The sequence below is a fragment of the Ciona intestinalis genome, chromosome 12 (genome assembly GCF_000224145.3).
Source record: "Ciona intestinalis chromosome 12, KH, whole genome shotgun sequence".
Lineage (NCBI taxonomy): Eukaryota > Metazoa > Chordata > Ascidiacea > Phlebobranchia > Cionidae > Ciona > Ciona intestinalis.
In genome coordinates, this window is record NC_020177.2 from 3,219,423 (window position 1) to 3,246,404 (window position 26,982).

General features: G+C 36.2%; 3 protein-coding genes across 6 annotated transcripts in view; 1 reads left to right on the plus strand and 2 right to left on the minus strand.

The window, feature by feature from the left end:
* The first annotated feature begins 752 nt into the window (after positions 1 to 752).
* On the plus strand, positions 753 to 10,416 carry LOC100181804 (APOBEC1 complementation factor). Of its 4 annotated transcripts, none has more exons than XM_002130966.5 (13): positions 753 to 849; positions 1,767 to 1,981; positions 3,368 to 3,510; positions 4,306 to 4,473; positions 5,070 to 5,249; positions 5,688 to 5,844; positions 6,129 to 6,316; positions 6,545 to 6,663; positions 7,128 to 7,395; positions 8,232 to 8,289; positions 8,597 to 8,716; positions 8,944 to 9,042; positions 9,397 to 10,416. In XM_002130966.5, exons 2-13 carry the CDS (start codon positions 1,859 to 1,861, stop codon positions 9,784 to 9,786), a joined length of 2,013 nt encoding a protein of 670 aa, XP_002131002.2. In that variant the 5' UTR covers positions 753 to 849; positions 1,767 to 1,858; the 3' UTR covers positions 9,787 to 10,416. The 4 variants fall into 4 exon arrangements, with proteins under 4 accessions (XP_002131002.2, XP_026692958.1, XP_026692959.1 ...); XM_026837157.1 differs by lacking the exon at positions 753 to 849 and adding an exon at positions 1,283 to 1,439 and having other exon boundaries at positions 7,128 to 7,465; positions 9,397 to 9,960; XM_026837158.1 differs by lacking the exon at positions 753 to 849 and adding an exon at positions 1,283 to 1,439 and having other exon boundaries at positions 7,128 to 7,435; positions 9,397 to 9,960.
* Positions 10,417 to 10,883: 467 nt separating this feature from the next.
* On the minus strand, positions 10,884 to 15,522 carry LOC100184190 (26S proteasome regulatory subunit 6B). Its single transcript, XM_002130557.5, has 9 exons — positions 15,353 to 15,522; positions 15,038 to 15,188; positions 14,377 to 14,551; positions 13,916 to 14,022; positions 13,457 to 13,566; positions 13,031 to 13,206; positions 12,407 to 12,569; positions 11,656 to 11,824; positions 10,884 to 11,218 (listed from the first exon to the last, which is right to left on the minus strand). Exons 1-9 carry the CDS (start codon positions 15,380 to 15,382, stop codon positions 11,049 to 11,051), a joined length of 1,251 nt encoding a protein of 416 aa, XP_002130593.1. The 5' UTR covers positions 15,383 to 15,522; the 3' UTR covers positions 10,884 to 11,048.
* Positions 15,523 to 15,980: 458 nt separating this feature from the next.
* The window catches only part of LOC100186666 (glutamyl aminopeptidase), a 12,370-nt gene continuing 1,368 nt past the window's right edge, over positions 15,981 to 26,982 (minus strand). The window contains exons 5-24 of the mRNA XM_009862186.3: positions 26,773 to 26,903; positions 26,254 to 26,428; positions 25,560 to 25,668; positions 24,963 to 25,104; positions 24,197 to 24,331; positions 23,838 to 23,964; positions 23,286 to 23,440; positions 22,928 to 23,041; positions 22,492 to 22,626; positions 22,105 to 22,236; positions 21,580 to 21,693; positions 21,195 to 21,336; positions 20,631 to 20,823; positions 20,070 to 20,217; positions 19,279 to 19,355; positions 18,975 to 19,082; positions 18,430 to 18,597; positions 17,875 to 18,015; positions 17,440 to 17,521; positions 15,981 to 16,836 (exon numbers count right to left, since the gene is read on the minus strand). Coding sequence (XP_009860488.1) covers positions 16,687 to 16,836; positions 17,440 to 17,521; positions 17,875 to 18,015; positions 18,430 to 18,597; positions 18,975 to 19,082; positions 19,279 to 19,355; positions 20,070 to 20,217; positions 20,631 to 20,823; positions 21,195 to 21,336; positions 21,580 to 21,693; positions 22,105 to 22,236; positions 22,492 to 22,626; positions 22,928 to 23,041; positions 23,286 to 23,440; positions 23,838 to 23,964; positions 24,197 to 24,331; positions 24,963 to 25,104; positions 25,560 to 25,668; positions 26,254 to 26,428; positions 26,773 to 26,903 — 2,678 coding nt within the window. The 3' untranslated portion in view covers positions 15,981 to 16,686. The remainder of the gene's footprint in view (positions 16,837 to 17,439; positions 17,522 to 17,874; positions 18,016 to 18,429; positions 18,598 to 18,974; positions 19,083 to 19,278; positions 19,356 to 20,069; positions 20,218 to 20,630; positions 20,824 to 21,194; positions 21,337 to 21,579; positions 21,694 to 22,104; positions 22,237 to 22,491; positions 22,627 to 22,927; positions 23,042 to 23,285; positions 23,441 to 23,837; positions 23,965 to 24,196; positions 24,332 to 24,962; positions 25,105 to 25,559; positions 25,669 to 26,253; positions 26,429 to 26,772; positions 26,904 to 26,982) is intronic.

The window sequence follows — 26,982 nt, forward strand, 5'->3', positions numbered from 1 at the left end:
TGAATTTTATTCGCGACATCTTGCAATAAAAACACACATAGAAAAATTCATTGAGAACTTATACAGTAAGGTGGGGAAAATGGGACACTGTTTCGTTAATTTTCTAACACTATTTGGTAGAACACAAAGAACATTCAAAGAGTTATAACACCGTATCCATACGACTCCAATAGACAGTTGTTAATTGTTTAAAATACGCTTTTTGGATATTATGTGCTAAAGCTGTCGCATCTACCCCCACCCTACTGCATTATAGAGACTGTTTAATGCAATTTCAGCTAGTGACGCCGGGACTGCAAACCAGAGGTAATAGTTCTCATGAAACCTTTAAAAGGTACCTTTTGACAAAGTATAATTAATTCTATACAACGTTAATTTCGTCACATATACTTATCGCTATTTCTTTGCGTGAAAATAGTTTTACATATAAAATGCTATGGTAATTCATTTATTTTCTACATAGTTTACACTGTACAGCTGGGCAGTTGTGGGTCAAACCTCACAAGCGCCTGAAGGCTGTTGAGTTTTTATCCGCCAGGTGGAAGTAGAGCCTAGGTCTATGTTTTCGGCCTCCGGCAGCTCAACCGTCGATTATTTCCTAATCAACAGAAGAGTCCACAAAGCAAATTCCTCAAGTAATCATTCCCATACTCTATTTCACCAACAGTTGTGAATTCAGCTGTCTAATAAGTAACTTGTCTTACTGGTGGCAGGGGCCGCTTATCTTCGGCAAACAAAATGTTGTTCCCCGTAAAATACTGGTTACTTATTAGCCTGCCCCATGACTGAGCAATGCCATAATCTAGCTCACACGTAATTTACCTGCGATCGAAGAACCACGAAAACAAGGTAAGGGAGAATTTTGTAACTGTTTCGGTTTGCACTAGTTTAAATGTGTTTTTGTAGCTTAAAAATTAACGACAGTAGCTGTACGAGTTATTGTAACGCCAGGTGTTATAATAAGACTACAAAGTCATTATTTTGCGAGATAGTCTAGTCATACTTACAAAGCGAAATCTAGAAATCGCTATACAATTTTTGACCTTCTTTATGTGATGCATTGCGACATATATTGAACGCACCAGTATGAACGAACAATTACCGCCTATTCATGCAAATAGACGTCACAAAGCAAAAGCAAACATAAGACAGCAACCTAGTCTTATATATAACGGTTCTGTAGGTACGTTATTTACATACGATGTTTGCTGTGCGCCGGCTTCTCTACATGAACGGCCTTTAGAATCCCATAGACCCAGTCAATATTGAACAAAATAGGATCACTTAGAGTCAGTTTTAATCGTCTTGCCGCACTATACAGAAGCTGTACTCGACTATGTAAAATTTTTGGTAGGGATTTTACTGCGTGCTGTAATTTCAGTTAATTGTTATATAATCGTGTGAATTATTGTATCTAATGAAGCCACTATCAGCAAACGGTAAGATTTTAGTCAAAAATTTTTAACTTGATATATCATTATATAGTACTATGGGGGTAGATGGGACACCTTTAGCACATAATACCCAAATATTCTGAACGTGTTTTAAACAATTAACAACGGTCTTTGGGAGTCATGAGGATATGGTTTTATAACTTTTGAATGTTTTTTTTTGCTTACTACCAAATGGGACGAGAAATAGAATGAAAAGGTGTCCCATCTTTCTCCACCCAACTATATTTATAAACAATGTTTTTTTTAAAGGTGACGCTAAAACGAAAGTAAAACGCACGAAAACGGTCGCCAAATTTTACTTTCTCTTTTCAGATTATCTTTTAATTCCAAACCGGACGTCCGTGACACCATTATTACATCTCGGGACGCCAAACTTAAATCTTCCTGACTTCGCTAACACAAGAATGATAGCCAATAATCAACAATCCGTAAGCGAGTCTTCGAACCCGGAACCTCTATGCAATAACCCAGCCAAGGAAGCAGCGCTGCATGCTCTATGCCAAAAGACTGGGTACACGATTAAACAGGTAAAAACTACTTAAAACTAATTTTAAATTTGTGTTTGTAACTTACTGGGAGTTATTTTATCATCGGTTTAAAAGTCACGATTTTAACTGGTGATTTTTAATATAGTAGGTTGGGGTAAGATGGGAAATGTTTTCATTCTTTTTTATCGTCCTGTTTGGTAGTAAGCAAAATATTTTACTGAATTATATAACGGCGTCACCGCCATTTGTTAATTGTTTAAAACATAATTAGGAAATGTGGGACATTATATTGTAATGTGGTAACTTTATACTAATCTGAGCGCGTTATTGTGATTGAACGGATAATTTAGTTGGGTTTTTGTCAAAAAACATGGCTTAGGTGTTTGAGGTTTATAAGTTATAGGATTGAACAAAAAATTGTCATTCCTAAATAAATATTTATACCTGTCGAATATGTATGCTACGGGTTTGATTTTAAAAAATATTGATTATAATCTTAAAGCTGTACCTCAACATATAGTAGAGTGGGGAAGACGGGACACCTTTAGCACATAACATCCAAATATCCCATGTTTTAAACAATTAACAACGGTCTATGTGAGTGAAATGTTCTTGGTTTACTACCAAATAGGATCACACAATAGAATGAAAAGATGTCCCATCTTCCCCACCCAGGAACTATATATTTATAAACTCATGTATTGAGAGTTGGGACACGTACATCCATGGTTATAGACAAATAACAAATGCCATATGTGTAAATAAAATATAAGCTTAATCGAAAGCTTCTCAAATTCTGTACTATTCAACCAATCTTACTAGAGTGTGAAAATAGTCTATACTTAAAAAAAATTATAAAGTTTTATAATTTTGGGTTATCGTTTTAAAAATAGTCTTGGGTGTATAATTATTCGAAATGGTCTTATAACTAAGCTGGCAGCATTGGTACAATAAATATTTACTGATGTGACCTATATAGAGCGAGCAGCTATTTAATCAGTCGGCGCAAATTTCCTATAGGTTTTGACTGTATGGTTTTAGGTTCAAACATATAGTAGGCTGGGGGAAGACGGGACACCTTCTCATTCTTTTTTCTTGTCCAATTTAGTAGTAAACAAAAAATTCAAGAGGTATAAAACCGTATCATCGCGACTTCCATACACCGTTGTCAAATGTTTAAAACACGATTAGGATGTTTGGATATTCTTTGTTAAAGGTGTCCCATCTTCCCCCACCCTACTATATGTTATACAAGTATAAGAAATGGTATACCGCAAGTTTAGGCAGAGGGTATATAAAACACTAAATGTATGAAACACAATATCCGTGCTAAAACGACTGAAGTTTTCCGCCACGCTATGACAAAGCAAGTAACATTAATTCATTCAAAAACTATATTATCATTCAGATGTTTTACGTTTTTAGGAAAATGGACAACGAAAATATGGCGGGCCACCTCCCCACTGGAATGACGTCATCCCCGGGAAAGGATGCGAGGTGTTTGTTGGAAAGTTACCACGTGACCTATATGAAGACGAACTTGTTCCTGTGTTGGAAAAATGTGGTCGGTAGGTGGACACATAGAGCCCGTTTTGTCAAAACACGAATGGCAGTTTTGGTTTTTGTTACTTTTTTTTATAAAAGCTATAAACCTATGCGCTACACATTTTTTACAAGTAGTCAGAGTCGCAAAGGTGTAATAATAACAATAAAGGCTACAAATTCACAGATGGACAAGTAAAATGTATACCGAGACTGAAATGGCAAATACCTAAAATTTACACGGTCTTTAATCATTGCATAAATTACAGCGCGAAACAGTCTATTTTAATGTGGTATTGACACACTCCGCGGTGTGGCGAATTTACGAGTGTTTTCTAAGTAGATTAGGTTATTGCTGAGTAGTTCACACGAGCGAACGCGGATTTATCAGGAATTATTAGAAAACAAATATTTAACTTGGATAATAGACTGCAAAAAACATATCTTCGCATGCGACCATTTGCTGCAGGGCCCATGCAAACATATTTATCACTCGTTTCTTGGCGAACAAGCATGAGAAACACGGCTGTAAAATCTTACCTTTGTTTGCCCTTTAGTTTAGTGCTGTAATAGTAAATGGTTAACGAGGCTTCCAAATATATAGCGCTGGTGTAGTCCAGCCCAGGCTTGCACGACATATAAAGATGTAAAACAAATTTAATCAAATAGCGTGTAAACGTTGCCGAAGCCATAACGGGAGGCCGTAAATCACTTTTACATGAGCAATTCTAGATCCAAAACGACCTTTGGTTCATATTGGAACAAGTTATAAACCCTTGTCACTTATATATTTCAAAGGTGCTTGAACTTTTATTTTCCAGGATTTATGAGTTGCGTTTAATGATGGACTTTAATGGCAACAACCGGGGGTTTGCTTTTGTGAAGTATTGCGCCGCTAGTGAGGCCCGTGCAGCGCTAAAGGATCTGAACAACTTCGAAATTCGAAAGGGGAGATTACTCGGGGTATGCAAGAGCGTGGATAATTGCAGGTCAGTTTAAAACAAGAAATGGTGCAAATGGCAAATAACTGCTTATGTCTACCAAACTGTGTACACACACGCATATAAATGATCCAAAAGGCTTATGACTGCCAAACCTTTTATTTATGGGCACATTACTTAACGTATAGTGGGGTGGGGGAAGACGGGACATCTTTCGCAGACAATATCTAAATATCCCGATCATGTTTTTAACAATTAACAACGGTCTATGGGAGTTGTATGGGTACGGCTTTATAATTCTATAATGTTCTTAGTTTAATACCAAATAGCCCGAAAAAAAGAGAATAAAAAAGATGTCCCATTTTTCTCCACACTGCTATAGTTGATGGCTTTATAGATATATTCTGCTTTTTATGAGTTGTGTTTCACGGAAAGGCATGTCAGGACTTTGCATTTACGACAGAGTTGCCCATTAACACTTGTGCCCAAAATACAGCTTACAATAAACCTATCGATAATTTTTTTTGTAATTTAAATTTTAGCTGGAGCAGTTTAAATTTCCTTGTTTCACGTGATGTTCCCAAATTTTTGGCTTAACCTAATCTGTACGATTTGAATCCATTATAAACATTTATACAATACAGATTGTTTGTCGGTGGGATCCCCAAAACAAAACAAAAAGAGGAAATTCTAATTGAGATGAAAAAGGTGACCGAGGGGGTATGTGACGTCATAGTTTACCCATCTGCGGCCGATAAACAGAAGAATCGAGGATTTGCGTTCGTGGAATACCAGGACCATCATACGGCTGCAATGGCCAGAAGGTATACACATTTAACACCACCATGTACGTATGTGTATATATGTATATAGTAGGGTGTGAAAGATAGAACACCTTTAGCGCATATTAGTTAAACAACCTGATCATGTTTTAAAAAATTAACAACGGTCTATGGGAGTCGTGAGGATACGGTTTAATAATTCTCTGATTGTTCTTTGTTTACTACCAAATGCGATGAGAAAATGGAATGAAAAGGTGTCCCATCTTCCCCCACCCTACTATATGTATAACATGAGTAGCGGGGAAACAAAATTCGTTATAACAACCCATGAGGGGCTGCTTGGTTCGAGCAAATACAACCAAGTGTTTTTTCCAAGGACACATACGCCCACAATGATAGCAACGACGAGCCTCGAAACTGTACCCTACGACATGGTAAAAATATTTTAGTGTAGTTCTAAATTCAATATATTGTCCGCAGAAAGTTGATGCACACCAGACCACAAATCTGGGGTCATCCTATCGCTGTTGATTGGGCCGAGCCAGAAGTCGAAGTTGATGACGACATAATGGCCACTGTTAAGATCCTCTACGTCAGAAACCTGATGCTGAATACGACCGAAGAGCAATTGGAAGCGGTAATACTGTGTTTTAAAAATATCCGAGTTCAGATTTGGCTTTAGTCGGGAGGGTTCGAGTTCGAGGCTCGACACTGCTGTCATAGCGGGCGTATTTGTCCTTGATCAATCTGTAACCCAGTGGTCCCTTATGGGTTGTCTCAATAGTTGTCCACGCAAAGTTACATATGGGGTTATTCGTAAGCGGGCACGAGGTGTATGAAACAGAACACTGTGTTATAACGACTGCCGTTGCCCGGCCAAGCAAGTATAAATGAGTTACATTCATTCATATTATTTCACAGGAGTTTTCGGCTCTAGTACCGTCTGGATCTATTGAAAGAGTGAAGAAGATACGAGATTACGGCTTCGTTCATTTTAACACGCGAGAAAATGCGATAAAGTGTTTGAAACAATTGAACGGGAAGATTTTGGATGGGTCCCCGATGGAAGTCACTTTGGCGAAACCAGTAGACCGTGAAACATACGTCAGGTAATTGGGAATGCTATGTTTTAGGGTGGGGTAAGATGGGACAAGTAATGTGGGGTAAGATGGGACATGTTTATTCTTTATTTGTTTCATTTAGTAGTAAACAAAAAACATTTAAAATGTTATGTAAACGTAGTCTCACAAACCTAAAAAACTGTTGTTAACCGTTTAAAACACAATCAGGAAATATTGGGTGTCTTTGTACGTTTGAAATATAGTTTTGATTTTCAGATACACGAGAGCAGCAAATAGAGTTGTTGAGACTCAAGAACCACTAACAATACCAGGATATGTTGCAACGACTTATGATCCACGATTTGATCCTGCATCTGCTGCTTATTCATACGCAGGTAATGACAACAACTGGTATGTGGTAACTCGTAAGCTAGAATGGGGTGTAAATAAAACAGAACACCCGTGTTATACAGAGACTGTTTTTGCTCGCAAGGGTAAAAAAGTTACATTTATTCATTCTATAAAGGTCTGTTGGTATATGTTTTTTTTGTACACCGGTAACGGCTACCGTACATTTTGGTTTCCTCGTCCAATTTGGTAGTAAACAAAGCAAAATTAAAGAAATATAAAACCGTATTCTGACGACTCTCATAGACCGTTGTTAACTGTTTAAAACACGATCAGGATAATGTGGGCATTATGTGCTAAATATGTCCCATCTTTCCCCACCCTACTATATAGCCTGTTTCTGTTTTCTGACCTAAAAGCATATTATTACTGCTAAACTGCTAATAAAAGATTGTACTACAATTCACTCATATAAACACAGCTAAATCCAACCAAACTGCCTTGTTATTAGGAGGACCTATCTACTACGGTGTCCCGTACGGTGCTACTACTATCCCGACCCTCGCTTCTTCTCCGAGATTCGCTGTACCGCCCCTTAGAGGTGGGGTACCACAAGTTCCAGGGATGGTCACTCAAATTGGGGCCGCGGGAGTCCCTCTTGGTATTCCGGGCGCTACGACGGGGATTGCTGGGGCCCAGGGCAGGGGCATTTCACTGAGAGGACGAAACAGAGCTGCAGGGAGTCGGGTGGCAGCCAGAGTAGGCAACGGAAGAGTTGGGTACGGAAATGAGGTCTCCGTAGTGGGTGGTGATCTCCAGGTGTGCAATCAACAATCAAACCATTATGCGGTAACAATTAACTTGTGATTGCTAATTCTCACGACTGTCACTACAGAAAACTTTTAAAAAAAACACAAAAACAGAAAACTTTGAAGAAAAAACGCTTACATTTTTACATTTTTAGTATTAGTTACACCTTCCAGAAGGTATTTTTTAGATTTTTGGAAGAGCTTACGAAGTAAGAGAAAAGTCGACACACACACATATAATTTAGAAAACTTTGAAAAAAAAAACACAAAAAAACGCTTAGATTGTCCAAGTTAAGTTACACCCCAGAAGGTATCTTTTAGATTTTTGGAAGAGCTTACGAAGTAAGAGAAAAAGTCGACACACACATAATTTTGAAGTCATAATTAAGTAAAAAGTGCACTAACCGTCTAACTAATTGGGCCAATAATTTGAGAACTGTTTAATTGAACTAGATGCTATACTAGCCTTTGTAGTGTAAACATTGAAATGTATAATTTGATTTTTATGAATGTCTTGGCTGTGACAAGTTGCTTTTGTTCATTATTGTGACGTCACATACACAGAACAACGCCGAAATTCGAGATGACTTTTAAAAAATTAGAATACGTGTAGATTTAGTAAATTTTTCACCAAAAGACTAAACCATAATTTAAAAACAACAAAAAAGTTACTAATTTATAATAATTGAACAGAAATGTTTAAAATTGAAACAAATCTTTATGTAATTCGCTTTGCTTGGATTTCTCTGTTTTATGAAACTAATTCAGTTTTTTATCATTTTTGATAAAAAAAACTGTCATTTCAGCTTCCAGACGACGTACTACAGCCAATACAAACGTCCGCAGTGGTATCAACCACAACAGGTAACTAGAGCATTTTTTTGACGTCATAATATACAATATGATGTCACAATTTACAACATGACGTCATAATATAGTATACTATGTCATATTATACCATATGACGTCATAACATACCCTATGACTTCATGACATACAATATGACGTCATAATATACAATATGATGTATTATATGACGTCATAATATACAATATGATGTCACAATTTACAACGTGACGTCATAATATAGTATACTATGTCATATTATACCATATGACGTCATAACATACCCTATGACTTCATGGCATACAATATGACGTTGCATCGACAGGTGGTATCGGTCCAACCGCCGGTGCAGGCAGAGAAATACGACTTAATGCCAGACATGGTGCTCACCCCTACCAACCCACTATCGCTCAAGCCCAGCCAACTGCAGAAATCGCCAATACAGGTAAAAAAAACAAGAAATTGGGGCTAAAATGGTAAAAAATCAAAAACAAGGTGAAATAAAAAAAACGCAAGAAAATCGTAGATAAAACGAAGATAAAGCCAATAACCATACTGCATAAGGGCACACTGTACAGTCTTGAAGTTATCATAAGTATCATTTGGTTAAGAACATACATAGCCTATAACAAGCTACTGATCCTTAGGTTTAACGATAAACTATACTCGCAGCTTTTGGAGGAGTACTGCATGAAAATGTCGCTGGGGAACCCGGACTACAAGCTACACTCAGCCGATGGCCAGAATGGTCGCCAACTGTTCTTATACCGGGTAATTGCAACAATAGTATAAAATTTAATAGCAATATAGTATAGGGTGGGGAAGGGGAAACACATTTAGTACATAATTTAAACAATTAACAACGGTCTATAGGAGTCGTGAGGATATGGTTTTATAAATCATTGAATGTTCTTTGTTAATTACCAAATAAAATTGGAAAATAGAGTGAAAAGGTGTCCCATCTTCCCCACCCTACTACATTCGTAATCGAGATCTTCTCTGAACCCGCGTGGCTGAAAACGACATTCGTTATAACACGGGTGTCTTTTTACCCACAGATTCAGGCAGTGACGTAAATTTACATCGAAAAAGGAGAAACTTAATATATTTATTTTTTATTTTTAGGTGGAAATCCCGGGCTTGTCCAGCAGCCAATCCCAGCAGGACACGTCATACAACCCCAACCAATCAGCGCAAGCCAAACCCAACCAGTTCACCCCTACCAAATTGTGTACCTCACTTGATGTCGCTAAAGAAATCGCTGCCAGTCACGTGTTAGATTCGCTCTCGGGTGATGACGTCACCACCGATGACGTCAAACCTGACGTTGAGCAGGTGTACGTCACCGACAACATACCAACTGTCGGTACAGGAATTAACGGCGACGTTAATGGATACGCAATGTACAACGGAGCCGTGACTGACAGCGACTATTCAAGCTTTCAACTGTACAATTCAACCGTCACATACCCAGGAATCGCAACGACCGCAACTGATGCATACGGTCCATATTAGTTGTACATAACTCGCAACCTTACTGTATAGAATAACATCCGCGCGCAATTATCGTATTTTTCCGTAATAATTATCGCTACGCCGTAATTGGTCGCCGTCTACTTGGTTGATATTGTTACTGTTCCAAAGGCCTTTCGTTGCGTACAGGGCTCTTTCTTGATTAGCTGTGCATTTTTTCACCGCCAGTGTTGCTGACGATTGTGACGTTCCGTTGATTGTTACGTCACAATCGTGTTTACATCACCATTGATTAATAGGGCCGTCATTGGTACGTTTTAATCGGGAGAGGTAGTTTCAATTTATTTATTTAAAACGAATTAAAATTAACAGAACTCGAACAAATTGTTTAGGGTAACAGTCCTCTATATTGCCTCGTTTTAAAAGCAGTTTTTATTTTATTTTCTATTTTTTACAAAGGTTCCTACAGTTTCACGTACCCCAAATCATCAAAAAATCATCCTAAATCACAAATAGAGAGAGAATATCCTCTAATACATCTCTCATTCGTTCCTGCTTAAGTTAAGTCTTAAGTGGGTGCGAAGGCGACAATTATATGCTGCGATTTGCTGTAACTTCTTGATTGCATTAATCAAATGTAAATTTAATAATTAATACACGCTTTACTCGAAATATTGGCGTCAGTCTTTCTTATTACAAGTAGATACAGATACTAGTTTCACGACCGATGCAACTGATGTAAACTGTTTTAAGATATTTAGTCATTTCAATGAGTGAAGTTGCATAGTAGGGTGTGGGGAAGATGGGACACCTTTTCAGATCATTTTCTTGGCCCATTTGGTAGTAAATAAAAAACATTCAAAGAATTATAAAACCGTATCCTCACGACCCCCCCCTTAGATAGAACATATAGTACAGCAGGTGGGGTAAAACGGGACACCTCTAGCACACAATATCCTTATTCCGTTTTAAACAATTAACAAAGGTGTATGAGAGTAGGGAGGATATTGTTTTACATTTCGTGGATTGTTTTTGGTTTCCTATCAAATGGAAACGGAAATTGGAATAAAAAGGTGTCCCATCTTCCCCCACCCTACTATATTTAAAATAAGCAACATGAAATTTACAAAAGAACTACATTAGCTTGCAATGTGATAATTTATTTGAACTTCAAACTGTGTGACAAAATGACTAAGTCTTATTTCATAGCAGCAAAAATGCTCTTTGCACTGAAACTCGAAAACAGTAATATCACCATTTATAGCGTAACACCACGAAAACAATATCGATTTATCACGAAACAATCATTTGTAAAATTCCATTTCTTGCTCGTCTTTCTTCATCTGTGTTTTGTAAGCCTTCTCGAAATCTTTGGAAAGAACGACATACCGGTTTTCACGAACTGCAAGCATGCCTGCTTCTTGGCAAATTGCATTTATATCAGCACCAGTGATTTTGTCAGGTCTGGCAACATCTGTAAACATGTCCAGAAAATTGTTGTTAAATTTGAACGAAAGTACATAGCCAATAGCATATACTAAAACACATTAAAATTAAGACTTGGCCTAATGAGTATTAGACTAACATTAAAATACTTAGCCCAATATTAATAGAAAAGCACAAGCAGAGTACAAACTATTTTGAAATGCTGTAATTCAACTTGAATACAATTTAAACTTAAACTACAGCTAACTATTTCTAACTGGTCTAAAATCCTCTGCAAAATTATTTCTAGTCTCCTTTTTTGGGTATTTTTATCTAAAAAATCTGATTTTTTTATCTTACATATCTACTGGTCTAAATTTTTCTGTAGAACTTTTCCAAGCCATTTTTTTAGAATTCTAGTTTAAAAACTGGTCTTTATGAATTTCTCCAAAAATCTTCTCTTCCTGCTTCCGAAAAGGTACTTACAATCTTCCAAATCCACTTCATCGCTGAGGTTCATCTTCCCAGTAATGGTGGAGAAGACGAGACGCTTCTGTCTCCGATCCGGAAGCGGGAATTCAATCTTCCGATCCAGACGACCAGGACGCAGCAGAGCAGGATCGAGCGTGTCAGCTCGGTTGGTGGCCATAATAACCTAGGACATTTGAAAACTGATAAAAAACAACCTGAAACATTTACAAGCACATAAAGAAACTGATTAAAACTTGACATAAAAGATATGAATATGTAGGTACTAAGAATAGAAACTCAATAAAATCAAGACTCAATTTCAGCCTGAAGCCGCTAGAACTACATTCCAAAAGCTTGAGAAATACTTTTTACAGAAACGACATTCTGGTAGTTGCAAGAAACCCAGGTCCCAGATTGCAATATATTTAATTGCTTTGTTAATTAAATTAACTAAAATATATGTCACTTCTCATTTTTTTGCACTGGATTAATCAGTAAATATTAAAACAAATTCGTTTCGCAATTAACTATCTCTGACCACTTTCATTTAAAAATAGTTTGATGCCTATCCCACATTCAATAAATGACGCCTATTTAACCTAAATTTAACTTAAATGAATGTCAGAAATCATAGATACCACTACCTTAAAAATTCTTGCACTACAACTAATCAGTAAACTTTAAAACCAAACTTTTAATGCCTATATATATATATATATATATATCATATTGTAAATCAAATTTATTCAATTATTTTTTCACTGACCTTAACATTAACAGTTTGATCGAAGCCATCCATCTGGTTAAGTAGTTCCAGCAAGATACGTTGCACCTCACGATCTGCACCAGTTTGAGCGTCAAAACGCTTCGTGGCGATCGCATCTATTTCATCAATGAAGATAATGGCAGGGGAGTTCTCTTTGGCAAGTCTGTAGGTATGGGTTTAGAATTAATATAAGGAAAGGAAATTTAATATAAAAATGCTGCTAATTCAGACTTGGCAAATCACATAATTTAGTTGCCTAAGTGCCACAGTGCTAGTACTTTGCCGCCAAAGCCAAAAATGCTTTGCTGTTAATAATACAAAAACTTTTATATTATAAGATTTTCCCTGTGCTGTGACTTTTAAAGATCCAACCAAAGTAATAAGTAAACCTATCAATGCTAAATGTTACCACCATTGGGGGCATAAGTGTATTGGGCAATACACTAAACTGTAATTCCTGCAACCCAGCGGTCACTAATGGGTTGTCCAAATTGGCACTCAATTGGAAAAAAATAGAAACAATTACCCACAATTGCATACAAGTGAACAATCAAACACCCAATACACGTGAGAATAAACAAGTGATATTTTCTATTATTCAAACCAACAGAACAACAGTCTTACCTGAACACATCCCGTACCATCCTTGGTCCTTCACCCAGATATTTCTGCACGAATTCCGATCCAACGACTCGAATAAATGAAGCAGTGGTATGGTGGGCGACAGCTTTTGCCAACATTGTCTTTCCACAACCAGGAGGTCCGAACATCAAGACTCCACGAGGAGGGTCAATTCCAATCTAGTTGACGAAAATGCTTTAGGGCTAAATCGCAAATTAGGGGTTGCGTATCGAATTTAAGGGGTCACTGGGAGTATATAAATTTTGCACAAAATACTGCATACAATTTCAGAATATTAAACTTTTATAGAATATCGATTTTATGTTTTGAAAATCTAAAATCTATATATAGATTGTATGTATTGTAATATATATTAATTAAAACTCTCATTGAAAACTGAAAAGTATTTAGTGTGCTACAAAGATCAACCTGTTTATAAAGCTCGAAATGTGTCAACGGAAGTTCAACAGCTTCTTTAACTTCTTGTTTCTGGATGTCCATTCCACCAATATCAGAATAAGACACATCAGGTTTCTCATCTGTAATAGTAGGCGTTTTAATGAACAAAGAAAAGCAAAATATAAATCACCCACAAAGTTACTTGGGTGGTAACTCGTAAGTTGGCACAGGTTGTATGAAACAGAACACCAGTGTCATAAAGACTGTGGTTTTCAAGCCCAGCGAGGAGAAAGCAAGTTACATGTATTCACTCATTCAAAAAGACAAGTACCAAATTAATTCTATTTCACCCTAAAAAGGATCGGCTTTTAAAATTCACATATTGAAAAAACTTATGTTTTTTTAGGTTAAAGATTAGAATAAAAGCACTGGCCTTAGCCATTTTAAAAAACACACATTTTTAAAAGTTAAAAGCATGTAACATGATACCTGCAGAAAGCATAGTGATACTGCTGTCTGCTTCAGGAGGGAGGACATCCACAAGTGCGTTACTATGTTTGTGAAGAGCCACTGAAGAGTTCGGTTTCAAAAGTTCTCTAGAAAAACAAAACTCAGTTTCAGCTAATAATGCTACCTTGTAAATAGAAGTACAAAACTGGCTGTGTGTATTACAACTAGGAATGCACATTACAGAATAATTAGTTATTCCAGGATAATGACTATTTTTTTTAAATCTAGAGTTTCGAATCTTCTTTTATTTATAGGACAACATCAATTATAGCCACACAATACAGTTTTTGTACACTACATCTACAATAGATTAGTAGTCTTGTTGGAACATGGCTATAAAAAAAATGCCCATTTATTTTTGGGCTTTGCCCAATTATTTCAAAATATGAAATTAGAGATGGAATTGTCTAAAGCAGTTGAATAAAACTGTAAATCCATACCTATCAATTGTGCTTAATATTCGGACATAATAATTTGATCCGGTTGTTGAAAGAACAATTGCATTGTTCTGGTCCACTGCTTCCAAGAATTGACCAATCACAACAGGAATACTCTGTATGCGTTTCACTTCTTCCTGAGCATGCAAATATTCCTTCCTCAAGTTCTTCATTTCATCTGTTATAATGAATAGTTAGTTTTTTGGTAAAACTTTGTGTGCTTATAATACGTAAAGCAAAAAAGTAGAAACAGGTTTAATTGATTAAATTATCGCTACCGAAAAAAAGTGATTGTACACTAGTTTCCACACATGATACCGGTATCATGCATTGGGGTAAAAACTCACATTTTTGACTTTGGGATTTGCAACAGTTATTTTTCCGTGTGGCGTGCAATCATTTAAAATCGACCGGTAATTCATGTACATTTTCAAGCCACATTAGCATTCTACTTAACTTGATTGGGATTTGGTTCATTAGTGAATTAAACTAGCGTGCATGGAATAAATTAAAGTGAGCATAACCAAAAGTTAACAAAATCGCTCGTACATTCGCCATACTCTGACGACTAGTTTGTACTTTTCACACACACAAAGTGTATAACTTCTGCTTTTTAGTGCTTCTACCTTATGACTTTTAAAATTTGTTTTAAAAATTCAAAAACCTTTAATATATTCTTCTTGTACTCCGAGAAACTCCAGTTGTTTTTGCAGCTTCTTGTATTTCGTATAAAGATCTTCTATCTTGTCTATTTCAGTCGTGCTAAGCATAGATTGAACAGTGCCAGGACGGGATGATTCTGGCGTGACGATAGCCTATAGATGTTTCTTAATGTTTATAATGTGTTTATGTAATTATACTTTTTGAAGTAATTATTATAGACATATAAAATTGTGATAAAAAAATGGATTATTTCATAATAATAGCTTAAATCATTATAGGAAATTAGGTTTTATTAAGAAGGTATAACATAACTTACAGGTTTTGTTGCTATTCCTAATTCCTCCATTTTCGCAAAAGCAGCTTTTAAACCAACTTATAATAATAACAAAATGTTCACAATTCTTTCTTGGCGCAAAAGAAAAGGAAATTAGAAAAACAGAATTTCACTTTTTATTGTATTTGTATTTTATTTGCGCAATACACGCTACAGTAACATACGAGAAAAAGATACGCCACTAATACAACAACTAAATTTTTACTAAACTGCGAAAATTTAAGAAAACAATAAAAAATTGACCTCGACTTTAAAATTTAGTTCATGACAAAACATTTTTGGAAAATGTTGCAAAATCAAAGTGGATGAGCGCAGGGTTCAAACAAAGATCTTGTATGAAATGACAAGACAGCAAAACTGTAATGAATGGGCTCATATTTTTGTAAAATGATTGACAAAAAATGTGTGTATAAATACGTACGCATTGTACAACCAAAATGACTGAAGATCTGTGCGAATTTTCCAACTAAAAAACTATATTTTTAGCATTGGTGAAACATAACGATATGGGCGACAACTTCATGGCTTCGCTTCGATTTCGTGTTGTTTATAGCAAAATATGCCAAGTCGCAAGAAAAATCGCAACCTTAGAGCAGTACACTAACGTAAATGGTTTAACTCTTTTTTCTCTTTGTTTCTTTATTGTGCGCAGAATTTCTCCTCCCTCTTTAATTAGGTTCACCATGAGCAAACCAAAACATAGTGGTACCAAATGTTTAGACATCTATGATACAAAAATATCTAGATATCTATGATAGAAATTGGAGTAGGCTAATTGAGAAAAAAATATTTTAAGAATTATCAGCTTACTTTACTATAAAGGTCATTGGTTGTAAGAAAGTATGAATACAACATTACACCGATGAAAAGAAGGACGGATTGACGAAAATGGTCTACAAGGCCACTAGCGTTCACAAAACAATGAAATAACTCATGGTTGTATACGGAATGATAACAATTGGTTGAATATTATTGGTGCTGCGCGGAAATTAAACGGAAAATAATACGAAAAGTTGAATTAGCTAGACAAATATACATTACAGTACAATGAGATTAACAGTCGTCTAATATATATATACGGAAATGCTACTTAAAATTGATAAACATAAACGAAATTAATCTCTTAGGAACTCACTATGTATAATGCACGCCGTGTTGGCTTTTTCATTAAAATGTAAAAAATTAACAACAAATGCTTCTAGAAACAGTATTGACTTAAAAGTTAAATGATAATTTCTAAATGAGCAGTCTAAAACCGCCAATTTACATAATGTGAGATCAAACGTATTTCTCGATACAAAGAACTTTTTCGAACACTAATTTCCCAACTCAGTTGCCAACCAGTCGGCAATTACAGCCTGGTTTTCTTTCATCCATTGGATATTAGTATTTATCTCATTAACAGCAGATATACGACCGCTTGCACCAGCACCAGATTCTGGATACCGCGCAAAGAAACTTTCAACCTATAGAATATGCCAAAAAATCAATTATTTCTATCCACAAAAAGAAACACGTAAGTAGTATAGTAGGTGGAACACTTTTACCACATAATATCCAAATATCCTGATTGTGTTTAAACATTAACAATGGTTAATGAAAGTCGAAAGGATACGGTTTTATAATTCTTTAAATTTTCTATTTTTACTACCCAATCGAACGAAAAATAGAAATAAAAGGTGACCCATCTCTCCCCACCGTACTATATATATCCTTTTATTACTTTTTTAGACGTATTTAACTGTACCGACTGATTTGTAACGATTTAGGGTTAAATTAAGCAAACAGCCTACCAATATTAAAGACAGTTCCATATAGCCAAAAGCTAAAACGGTGGCCTATAGTTAGAAAAGTCGGCGTGTTTGAAGATATTATTACTTTAAGCAAGTGTGGTCTTTAAACCAGACGCTTAAAGTTCATTAATTGCTCCAACCCAGTGGTCACAAACTATTGTCCAAAATTCTAGCCAAAGTAAGCTTTATTCCTTCATAGCAATGCGAACGTTGAAATTTGTTAAGTCATTTAGGTATTTAATTTTTAATATGCAAGAATGCCTTGTATATTCCTACCTCCCATAATTGAACATCAGTGTTGTAATCTGAAACGATGTTCGGAACTAATCGTCCTAAATTTCGGTCATTGATGCCAAACCTGTACATGAGAAAGTTACATTATGTTTTCATTTACATAAGTTTAAGTAGACTTAAACCAAGCAATTGTACGTTCTTCTACGCGCCCTATGCGGTATTGGCCAATTACATTTTTACATTTGCTATCTATACCCAAACTAGATTGTAGGCAGGGGTTTATAAAACTACGAGTGCGTTAATTTGCCACATTTTCCCCACGAAAAAGTAAATGAAAGTCATGAAGATACGGGTGTATAATTCTTTGAATTTTTTTTGTTCTTCCGAATGGGACAAGAAAATAGAATTAAAAAATGTCCCATCTTACCCCACCCTACTATATTCTATTATTATAACTAAACAAGTCTGTTTTCATACCTTGCCACCATATACTCCCAGTTAAGTTGTACCCAAGCCCAAGCCATTCTGTTGCCTGTCGTCGAATATGAGATGTAGGTAATCCAATTGAAGAAGTCCTGCGTTCTGACGATGCTCTCGTTTTTGCTGTATTCTAACATTCTATAGAAGTACACATCAGTTCAAAATGTATTGTAAGCAACAAATGCAATAATTGGTATAAGCCAGAAGTTGTAAACGTTTGATGGTAAAAGTTAGCGTTATCTTATTAGTGCTAAGTATAAACGTAAATTTATTCTTGCTGGCGATCACTGAATATCTATTTTTTAAAATCCGCAGTAACATTTAAAATAATGAGGTAGCCTTCGGGCTCAACTATATTTGAACCGGTTTGCTTTTCTAAATAGTTGTAACAACAAATTTACTATTCGTTAGCCTAAGTAACAATACCATCGTTTTACATATCTTGCCGACAATGCTGTCATAAAGCATTGTCATATCAGACCTTTGGAGAAGTGTTACTCTAAATGCGCCCATTTCTACAACATCAAATTAAAGTAAGAATCAATTACACACCTGGATATCAAAGTGACATCTTCTGTTGATGTCAACCCTCTCATTAGGTTAGTTCTCTCAGTAGCCACCGATTCAACCAAATACCTCTGAAGCATCGTCTCCCACTCCGCTACACCTGTATCTGCTATGCCGTATCTGTACACCAGCTGCCTCGTGTCAGGATACAAACTAAAAAATCAAATGTTTTATAAAAAGTATACCAAGCACAAAACTACAGTACAAGTAGGGTATAAATAACAGGGTATAAAGAACCAGTTAACATTTGCGAATTAATTTTGCTGAAAAATAACAATGTCCCACTAAAATATATTGTAAAACAGGTGTAAAAACAAATAAGTTTTAATATAGTAGAGTGGGGGAAGACTGACAACCTTTTATGGGTGTCGTGAGAATACGGTTTTATAATTTTTGCATGTTTTTTGTTTACCACCAAATGGGAAGAGAAAATCAATGAAAATGTGTACCATCTTGCCCCGTCCTACTATACATACTGCAGCTGTTAACCTTGTTACACCCGTAAACGTAATGACTTAGTTTATTCTTACTAATATGATGAGTCTGCGATCCACTGGCTAAAAAAGTCTGTTGCATTTGCCAGAGCATCAACATCTCCGTACCTCAAAGCCAAACCAAGGCACAGCGCACGGTTTAACCTTCAAGCAAATTTATAGGAATTTAGCAAGCTGTATATGTTAATATCAAAAAAACGTTGAACATTACGAAAAATAAATTAAACAGTGGCAAGTGTTTTTGTATAGGAGCTAGTTGTCCGTGAGAGCCAAGTAAATGTACTTGTTTTTATATGGTAAGCACAACTTAATATTTGTTGTTATAATATCACATATTTACTTTTCCACGTGCGTCCCCACACTTGCATTCCAACCCAGTTCGTCAGCTGCAGGCTTGACTTTATTTCGGTAGTATGCCTGTAAAACAGTAGTGGTAAAACCTGAAAGAGTTATGTAGTAGGGTAGGGGAAGGTAGGACACATTTAACAAATAATATCCAAATAATATATAATATCCAAATAGCCGGACCGTGTTTTAAACAATTAACAACGGTCTATATGGAAGTCGTGAAGATACGGTTTTATAATTCATTGAATGTTTCATGTTTACTACCAAATGGAAAGAAAAAACTAAACGAAAAGGTGTCCCATCTTCCCCCACTTCACTATAACTTAACCACAGCACGGTTTTCTGTTTTCAAGGTAACTAAAACACTGGTTTCCAATTGCCCAAGCAACACACATGCAACCAAAACAGTACGATGTACACGAATTGTGAGCTTGCCATATACTTGAATGAATGAATGAATAAATGTAACTTATTTACCCTCTCCCCGTTTTTTTTTGACAGTTATTATAACGCGAGTGTTCTGTTTCACACCTCGTGCCCGCTTACACGAGTTACCATGTATGTGAATTTGTAGGTAACTATTTGATTTTTTGTTTTAATGTGTATATGCCTGATACTTTAGTCAACCCATTAGTGACCACTGGGTTAGAGAAATTGTCCTTAAGCATCTTGCCAAAGACACACACGCCCACAATAGTAGCAGCGACGAGTCTTCATTTACGCATCGTCCGACTATTCAAATTAGCTACATCAACGCTAGGTGATACGATTCAAACATCTAACCTGGAAGTCTGGATAGATGAGCGTGCTTTCAAGCATGATTCGGATGTAAGAACTTCCGGATGAAAAAGCATCCCATACTAGATACCCGCGTTCATTGTCCAAGTACCTCGTCATGTTTAATGCTTGTGGGTAAGTTATCTTTTTAGCTCTGTATAAGTGTTAAGTATAGGTTTACGTTTAGAAATATAAATGTGCATATTATTAGGTGAATGTGCCAGTATATGGCTGAAGTTGCAGAGAATACGACGTGCCGCACTGAATACACCTAGAGTCCTAAACCAGGCTATGTAGGATGTTTGTACGCGTTTGGCCCATTTTGGATCATTTATTCAATAGATAATATAGGTGTATTGCACTTATATACAATGTTCTTTTTTTAGACATCGTTGGCTTAAATTGGCTTAAACATTTAGACATTGTTGGCTTAAACAAGTCGTGCCACCCAAGTACTTAAACGAGAACGTTAAGGTAACAGGAAGAGTCGATAGGGCAATTATCGTTAATTGTATCTATACTTACAATGGAAAAATCTAGTAAAAGTAATAAAGTATTGTATCTTACGGTGCAAGGGTTAGGGCATCGTCCATCAAATTCGAGCGGTCCGTCTCATTGAATACAGTGTGATCGTTTAACAATTGTTGACTTATTGTATTCCACATGCTAACTTCATAGTTTACACGGTAATATCCTTGCTGTCCCGGGTTCAGTTTAAAGTAGTCATTTGGGTTCAGCGTACCAATAGCCAACTGCTTTGCTGGAAAAACATTGTACAGTTTAGAAGTCGCAGCATTGTTTATTCATTCATACAACGTTCGTTCATTCATTCTTTTGTTATTTGTTTGTTTATTTATTCTTTATTTATTTGTTTATTCACACTTTTTCATTTATGTATTTTTTATTCATTCGTTCATTTATTCATTTATTCATTCGTTCATTCATTTATTTATTCACTCATCCAGTCATCAATAATTAATTCTACCACTTGTGCAATCATTTGTCAATTGAATCTGTCCTACTGCGGCCTATTGAAACACCATTCACATACATTTGCCTTTATACACGTTATGCCGATTGCAATGTTTTTAAGGGTACTGTTTTTATGTCAAACATACACATCTCACTCACAAGGTGCATTTATAGCCAATCTTTCCTTTGTTATGGTTGGGTCATTGCTCGTGTAATAAGCGAGGTCGACGTTCCATTTGTAGTTGAATGCTGACGGTTCTCTTCCAGACAAGTCTGCGTTCGGGTCGATGAGAAAATGGTCCTAAAGTAAAACGCGTGTTTCAGACACATTAGATTTATGGTATTATAAAGCATAGATTTATGTGTTGTAAGATAGGCCACTACAGCTACATTTATAGAAGTAACGAAAAATATTGGTCTCGAAAAGATGCTGAGAAAAGTAGCTTAACATAACATAACATGATTTTTATGTATCTTTTCGAAAACGATGGCGAAGATCATGTTATCTAAAGAACAAAGAGAGGGGTATCAAGAGCAAGCTTACCTGGGTCACAGTACCGTCGTTAGCCACAGAGAGAACAGGGTAACCCATTTGTTCAACCCATGGATTCATTGTGTCTGCTATGTTTATCGTCAACGATGTGCTATCGTCAATGTACTGGAATGAAACGTATAGCATTAAATTATTAAATAGATAAGAAGAACGTATTAGGTGGGGAAATTAGCTTCATGCAATCAAAATAATAATTCAAAAATCGTTAAAAAAATCGTATCCAAATTACGATACGCACCAGGCATACATGGTGCGTATCTTTACACCGCATGCTCACTTTCTAGTATATAACATGGGTGCCTTGTTATACACCGTACACACATAGTATATTCATACTTTCGTTCAATAAATCGTTAATATTTTGTTTGGTTAATCTAAAAAGTTGCTCATATACCACATGAAAGATCTTTATAATATCAAAAGTGGTACGCGCATCATATACGTTAAACACCATAGAACCGAAAAAAAAACAACTAATACTGCCAACTATTATGGCTAAGATGTAACTACTAATACCTCCTGTACGTCACGCCACAACTCATGGTGATCGGCGTTGGCATATTCATGTTTACGTAGATAGTTCCTAATGCCACCCATAAATGCCTCTTCCCCCAAAATTTCTCTCATATAGCGAAGAATAGAAGCACCCTGTCGGAAAGGCATAAAAGTAACAATCAGTTTAGTTAAAGTATAAAAACTACAATGTTAAACTACAGTGTTTGTATATGTGTAAATGTGCTAAAAGTTATATTTTCATTATATGCGCATTGTTTATATTTAAGCGGTCAGCTGCCTGAATTAAAAATACAAACAATCCACACAGTAGGGAAAGTTGGGAAAAATACTTTTAAGATGAAAGCTATTCGGTTTAGGCGATACTGAAAAGGTCTGAGGTATCTTTACCTTTGAATAGCTAATGGTGTCAAATACTGATGTAATCTGGCCCGGGGTGGATACGTTAACTACAATCGGGTGTGAATTTATTCTCGAGTCAAACGACAAAACGGGTTGTATGTCTTGGATTAGAAACTGGTCCATCTGGAAAAAGAAAACTAAATTGCAATTCGTACAAAATCAAATACATGAAACATAGGTGTACGTTTATACAATCATTTTCAAGTTCTTGGAGGATTTGTAAGTATAACGAACACGCTCTATCCTAATATAAAGCATGTTTACAAAACTGACGTTTTTTGTTGTTCTTACTGTAATCAAAAACACAAACTAAGAGGTATATGTTGTGCGCCTGCTATCCAAACGTTAACCTATAGAGATAGGCTTCTACTCAATTGGTTTACACCGGATTGGTTACGATATAAAGCACAAAACAAGGTCTTACGATCTGCCATGTTGGTTCCGCCACTTGTTGTCCTAAGTATTCGAAATATGAAGCGAAACCTTCGTTCAACCAGAGGTTATCCCACCATTTCATTGTAACCACGTTCCCGAACCACTGTATTGTAAAATCAGTATGAACAAGTCAGATATACAGATATACATATATGTATAAGAGCATGGTTTACTTCGTACTTGGTGAAAAATAAGTAATTCCGCAAAAGAATCGTGTTCTTGAATTTTCTCATATAATTTCTGGCTTTCTCTATAACTTTTACAGCTTTTTTTGGAATACTATTAATTGGCCAGCTTTAAATTGTTTTTTTGGCTTCAAAATAACCTTAAACCATAGATAGAATCACCTGGTGTACAAGCTCATGAGCAATAACAGCAGCAACGCGTTGTTTATTCGCTGTAGAAGATTCGCGATCGTCCCATAACAGATTGGTTTCCCTGTAGGTTATAAGGCCCCAGTTCTCCATTGCACCGGTTCCAAAGTTGGGAATAGATATCATGTCTGTGTATACGAAAATGATTTGCTTAATTTGACCTTCGATTAGAGAATAAAGAATAAAACTATGGGAAGAGAAAATAGAATGAATAGGTGTTCCATCTTCTTCGACCCTACTATGTATATTTAGCACAACACGAGTGTTCACCTTATGGTGTATAATCATTATTTAACAACTTAGAATAAAGTCAAGGTGTTGGGAGGTCCAGGACAGAGTCATAATTTTTAAATGGTATAATTGGCCTGGGTTTTGGGATAGTTGGCCAACTCTGGCCTAAAGGTACTCGACGAAAACCTCGGCCACATATAGAATAGAATATTATTCAACTATTAGTAAAGAGATTGTACAAATAAACGGTTGTAGATTGTACGAAAGCTCCACGAAAGCAATGAGTCGGCTTACCGCATTTTGGAAGCGCGTAATCCATTCCAAAATATTCCTCGAAAAAATCGAACACTATTTTCATTACATCAAGTGCATAGTTCGCTTGACCGGCGTCTTTTTGATGGGGCGGGACAAATACACGCAACTGAAATTTAAAATAAAAATAAAGTAAAAAGCATATACAAAAACTTCACGTGTGCGAAGTTTGCGATCCTGTATTTACATTAAGACAGCACAAAAATAGACATAAGAGCATTTTTAAAAAAGGCCTGTACTAAAACGTTACTTGTCCACATGTGTTCTTTTTTTATACACCTCGTGCCCGCTTACAAGTTACCACGTGTGTAACTTTGTGGGTAATGAAACATATTTTTTACCGGGATGCCGTTTTTCGCACTCTTCTCTTCGAGCGAGACAAATTCACTGACTGCAAAACAACCGAGATAAGTCGACATGGGAACTGACTCTTTGAACAACGTTTCTGTGAGGCCATCACTCCGATCAACGACTTTCTATATTTAGAAAAAATATTTGGTTTAGGAAAAATAGGATGTCCCAGAAAAAGATAAAAATTTTCATAAAAATATAATTAAATTATTCATAATTAAAAAATTGTGCTCAAATTGTTTACCATCTGAATTAACACACGCACCAATTATCGTTATAAAACTGTCTGTTATGATTATTTAAATTGATAACCAAATGTAGTTTCGTAGAAATCTATACACATGTTGTGGGACTCCTGAGACACACTGATAAACAAATTTAAAAAATGGCCTTATCTCTTATTTTCAAAAAAAGCTTTCAGTCTTAATTTAGTCTTAATTTATTTATTTCAGACCGTGAGATCTCCATTATCATATACAATTGTTCCGTGTAATACCCTTCTTGCAATAGTTATAGCATGTTCACAATATTTCGGGTACTGTTTTGTATATCAGCCAATGAATTTCGACTTTCTATGCATTAGCTTACATCCCCACAATGGCGCCGGCAAGCCAGACAAACGTATTTTTATTTCTCTGCCACATGAGGACTATTATGCGAACGACACACCCAATAAAGTGTGATTATGGTACAATGAAAACTGCATACATTGCAGGTATTTTACTGCCCCAGTAAATATTTCCTTTATGTACTTACATCGACATCCATATTCGATAAAGCATTGTGGTGAGCTTCGTGTACTAGAGTTGTTGTGAAACGGATTTTAAACGCAGGCTCGTCAAAACACGGGTAAGCTTTTCGTGCATCGGTGGGTTCCATATCAGAGCCTACCATGGCCCTAAAGTAAGAGATTTCATTAACATTTGTTTATTTCAGAGTTGGTAGCGCACCCGCCTCTTACCCAGAGGTCATGGGTTCTAGGTTCGTCGCTGGTATTATTATGGGGGTATATGCCTCTGGGCAAGACACTAAACTGATGGGATGTCCAAATTTTCAATAAAAAAAACTATTCACTAAGATAATTTGCGGACATTCGTAGGAAGAAGTGAACTGCATATGGCTGCCCCATGTATAGTGACATAGTAGGGTGATGGGACATCTTTAGCACATATAATATCCAAATTTCCTGATCGTGTTTTAACCAATTAACAACATTCTATTGAAGTCTTAAGGTTACGGTTTTAAACTTTTTTGAATTATCTTTGTTTACTACCAATTGGGACGAGAAAATAGAATGAAAAGTTGTCCTATCTTTCCCCATCCACCCTAAAAAGTGGACCCAATTTTACTTACTTTTCTTCTCCAGTGCCGGGTACTGTGTATGTCGATTTGTATAAGCCCACGATCCGCAGTACCAACGAGCTTGAAAACTCCATGGTAAGTACATAGTTCTCGTTATCACCTGCGTAATGTTTGCAAGTGATTACTGTCATTAACGCTTAGTGACTCGTATGTGTGATTTACGGTTTGTTATCACAAAACCGCTGGTGACATTATAACCTAGTCTTGGTACATTGAGGTAGGAAACCACATATTTTCAGTTACTTTTATCACTTTCCATTTGAATATGAATAGATTAATCATTAATGATTTTATCCTATCGTGGCGGGGCAATGATATCATTATAACATGGGGCTTTCATACACCCCGTGCTCGTTACGGGTTACCAAGTTAGGTAAACATGAGACTTGCGTGGTATATACCAATGCACCTAGTGTCCAGATAATACATATCTGCGCATTGTGTGCGTATGTGTTCTTGGGTAAGACACTTAACGGCAATTGCTCCAACCCATTGGCCATTAATGGGTTGTTTAAATTATCATCTATACAAAAAAATCAAACCCCAACAAAGTTACAAACATTGCAACTCGTAAGCTGGCACGATTTGTAAAACCCAGAACGCCCGTATTATAACGACTGCGTCGTTTTCAGACCACGAGGATAAAATTCAAGAAAACAATATTTAAATGCTCAAACGTTCTTACCTAAAACCGTCAGCATTGTATCCGTTTCTACTACGTAATACTCGAACTCTGGATAGCGGAATTCTCGTACAATTTTCAGACCATGATATGTTGTTGCACCACCAACAACATGTTCTAATGTCACCTTATGGATTGCCACTTGAGCGTCAGCGTGAACCAAGACGTATTTAGTTGGCTAAAAGTTATAAGCTGGTTAAATGTATAGTAGTATGGGGGAAGATGGGACACATTTTCATTCTATTTTCTCGCCCCATTTGGTAGTAAAGAAAGAACATTCAAATAAGTTTAAAACAGTACTCTTACGATTTTCATATTGACCGTTCTGATCGTGTTTTTAATAGAAAGAGAAAGTGTCCCATCTTCCCCCAGCACCTTGCTATATGTTTCTAACGTATTTATAAGTTTTAAAACCTAAGAAATTGAGTCAAAACCGGCTACCGTTAAAATATATACAATTGGTGATTTTAAAAGTTACAGATAAGCTTAGAAAATTGTTGGTGTAAAAATGTAAAAAGTCACCTGCGAGACAGTAAAAGTCATTGCGTTGGTCCCAGTGTATGTATCAGTTGTCATGTTAGGGTGAAGTGTTAGACGGTAATGGGACGGAGTTATATATTCTGGAAGTCGATAGTTTTGCCATGGCCCAGTACCTTGTAATGAAATATAGACCTTTTTGTAAAATTTTAAGAAAACAAATCGTGCATTTAATATCATATAGGCGTATAGCAA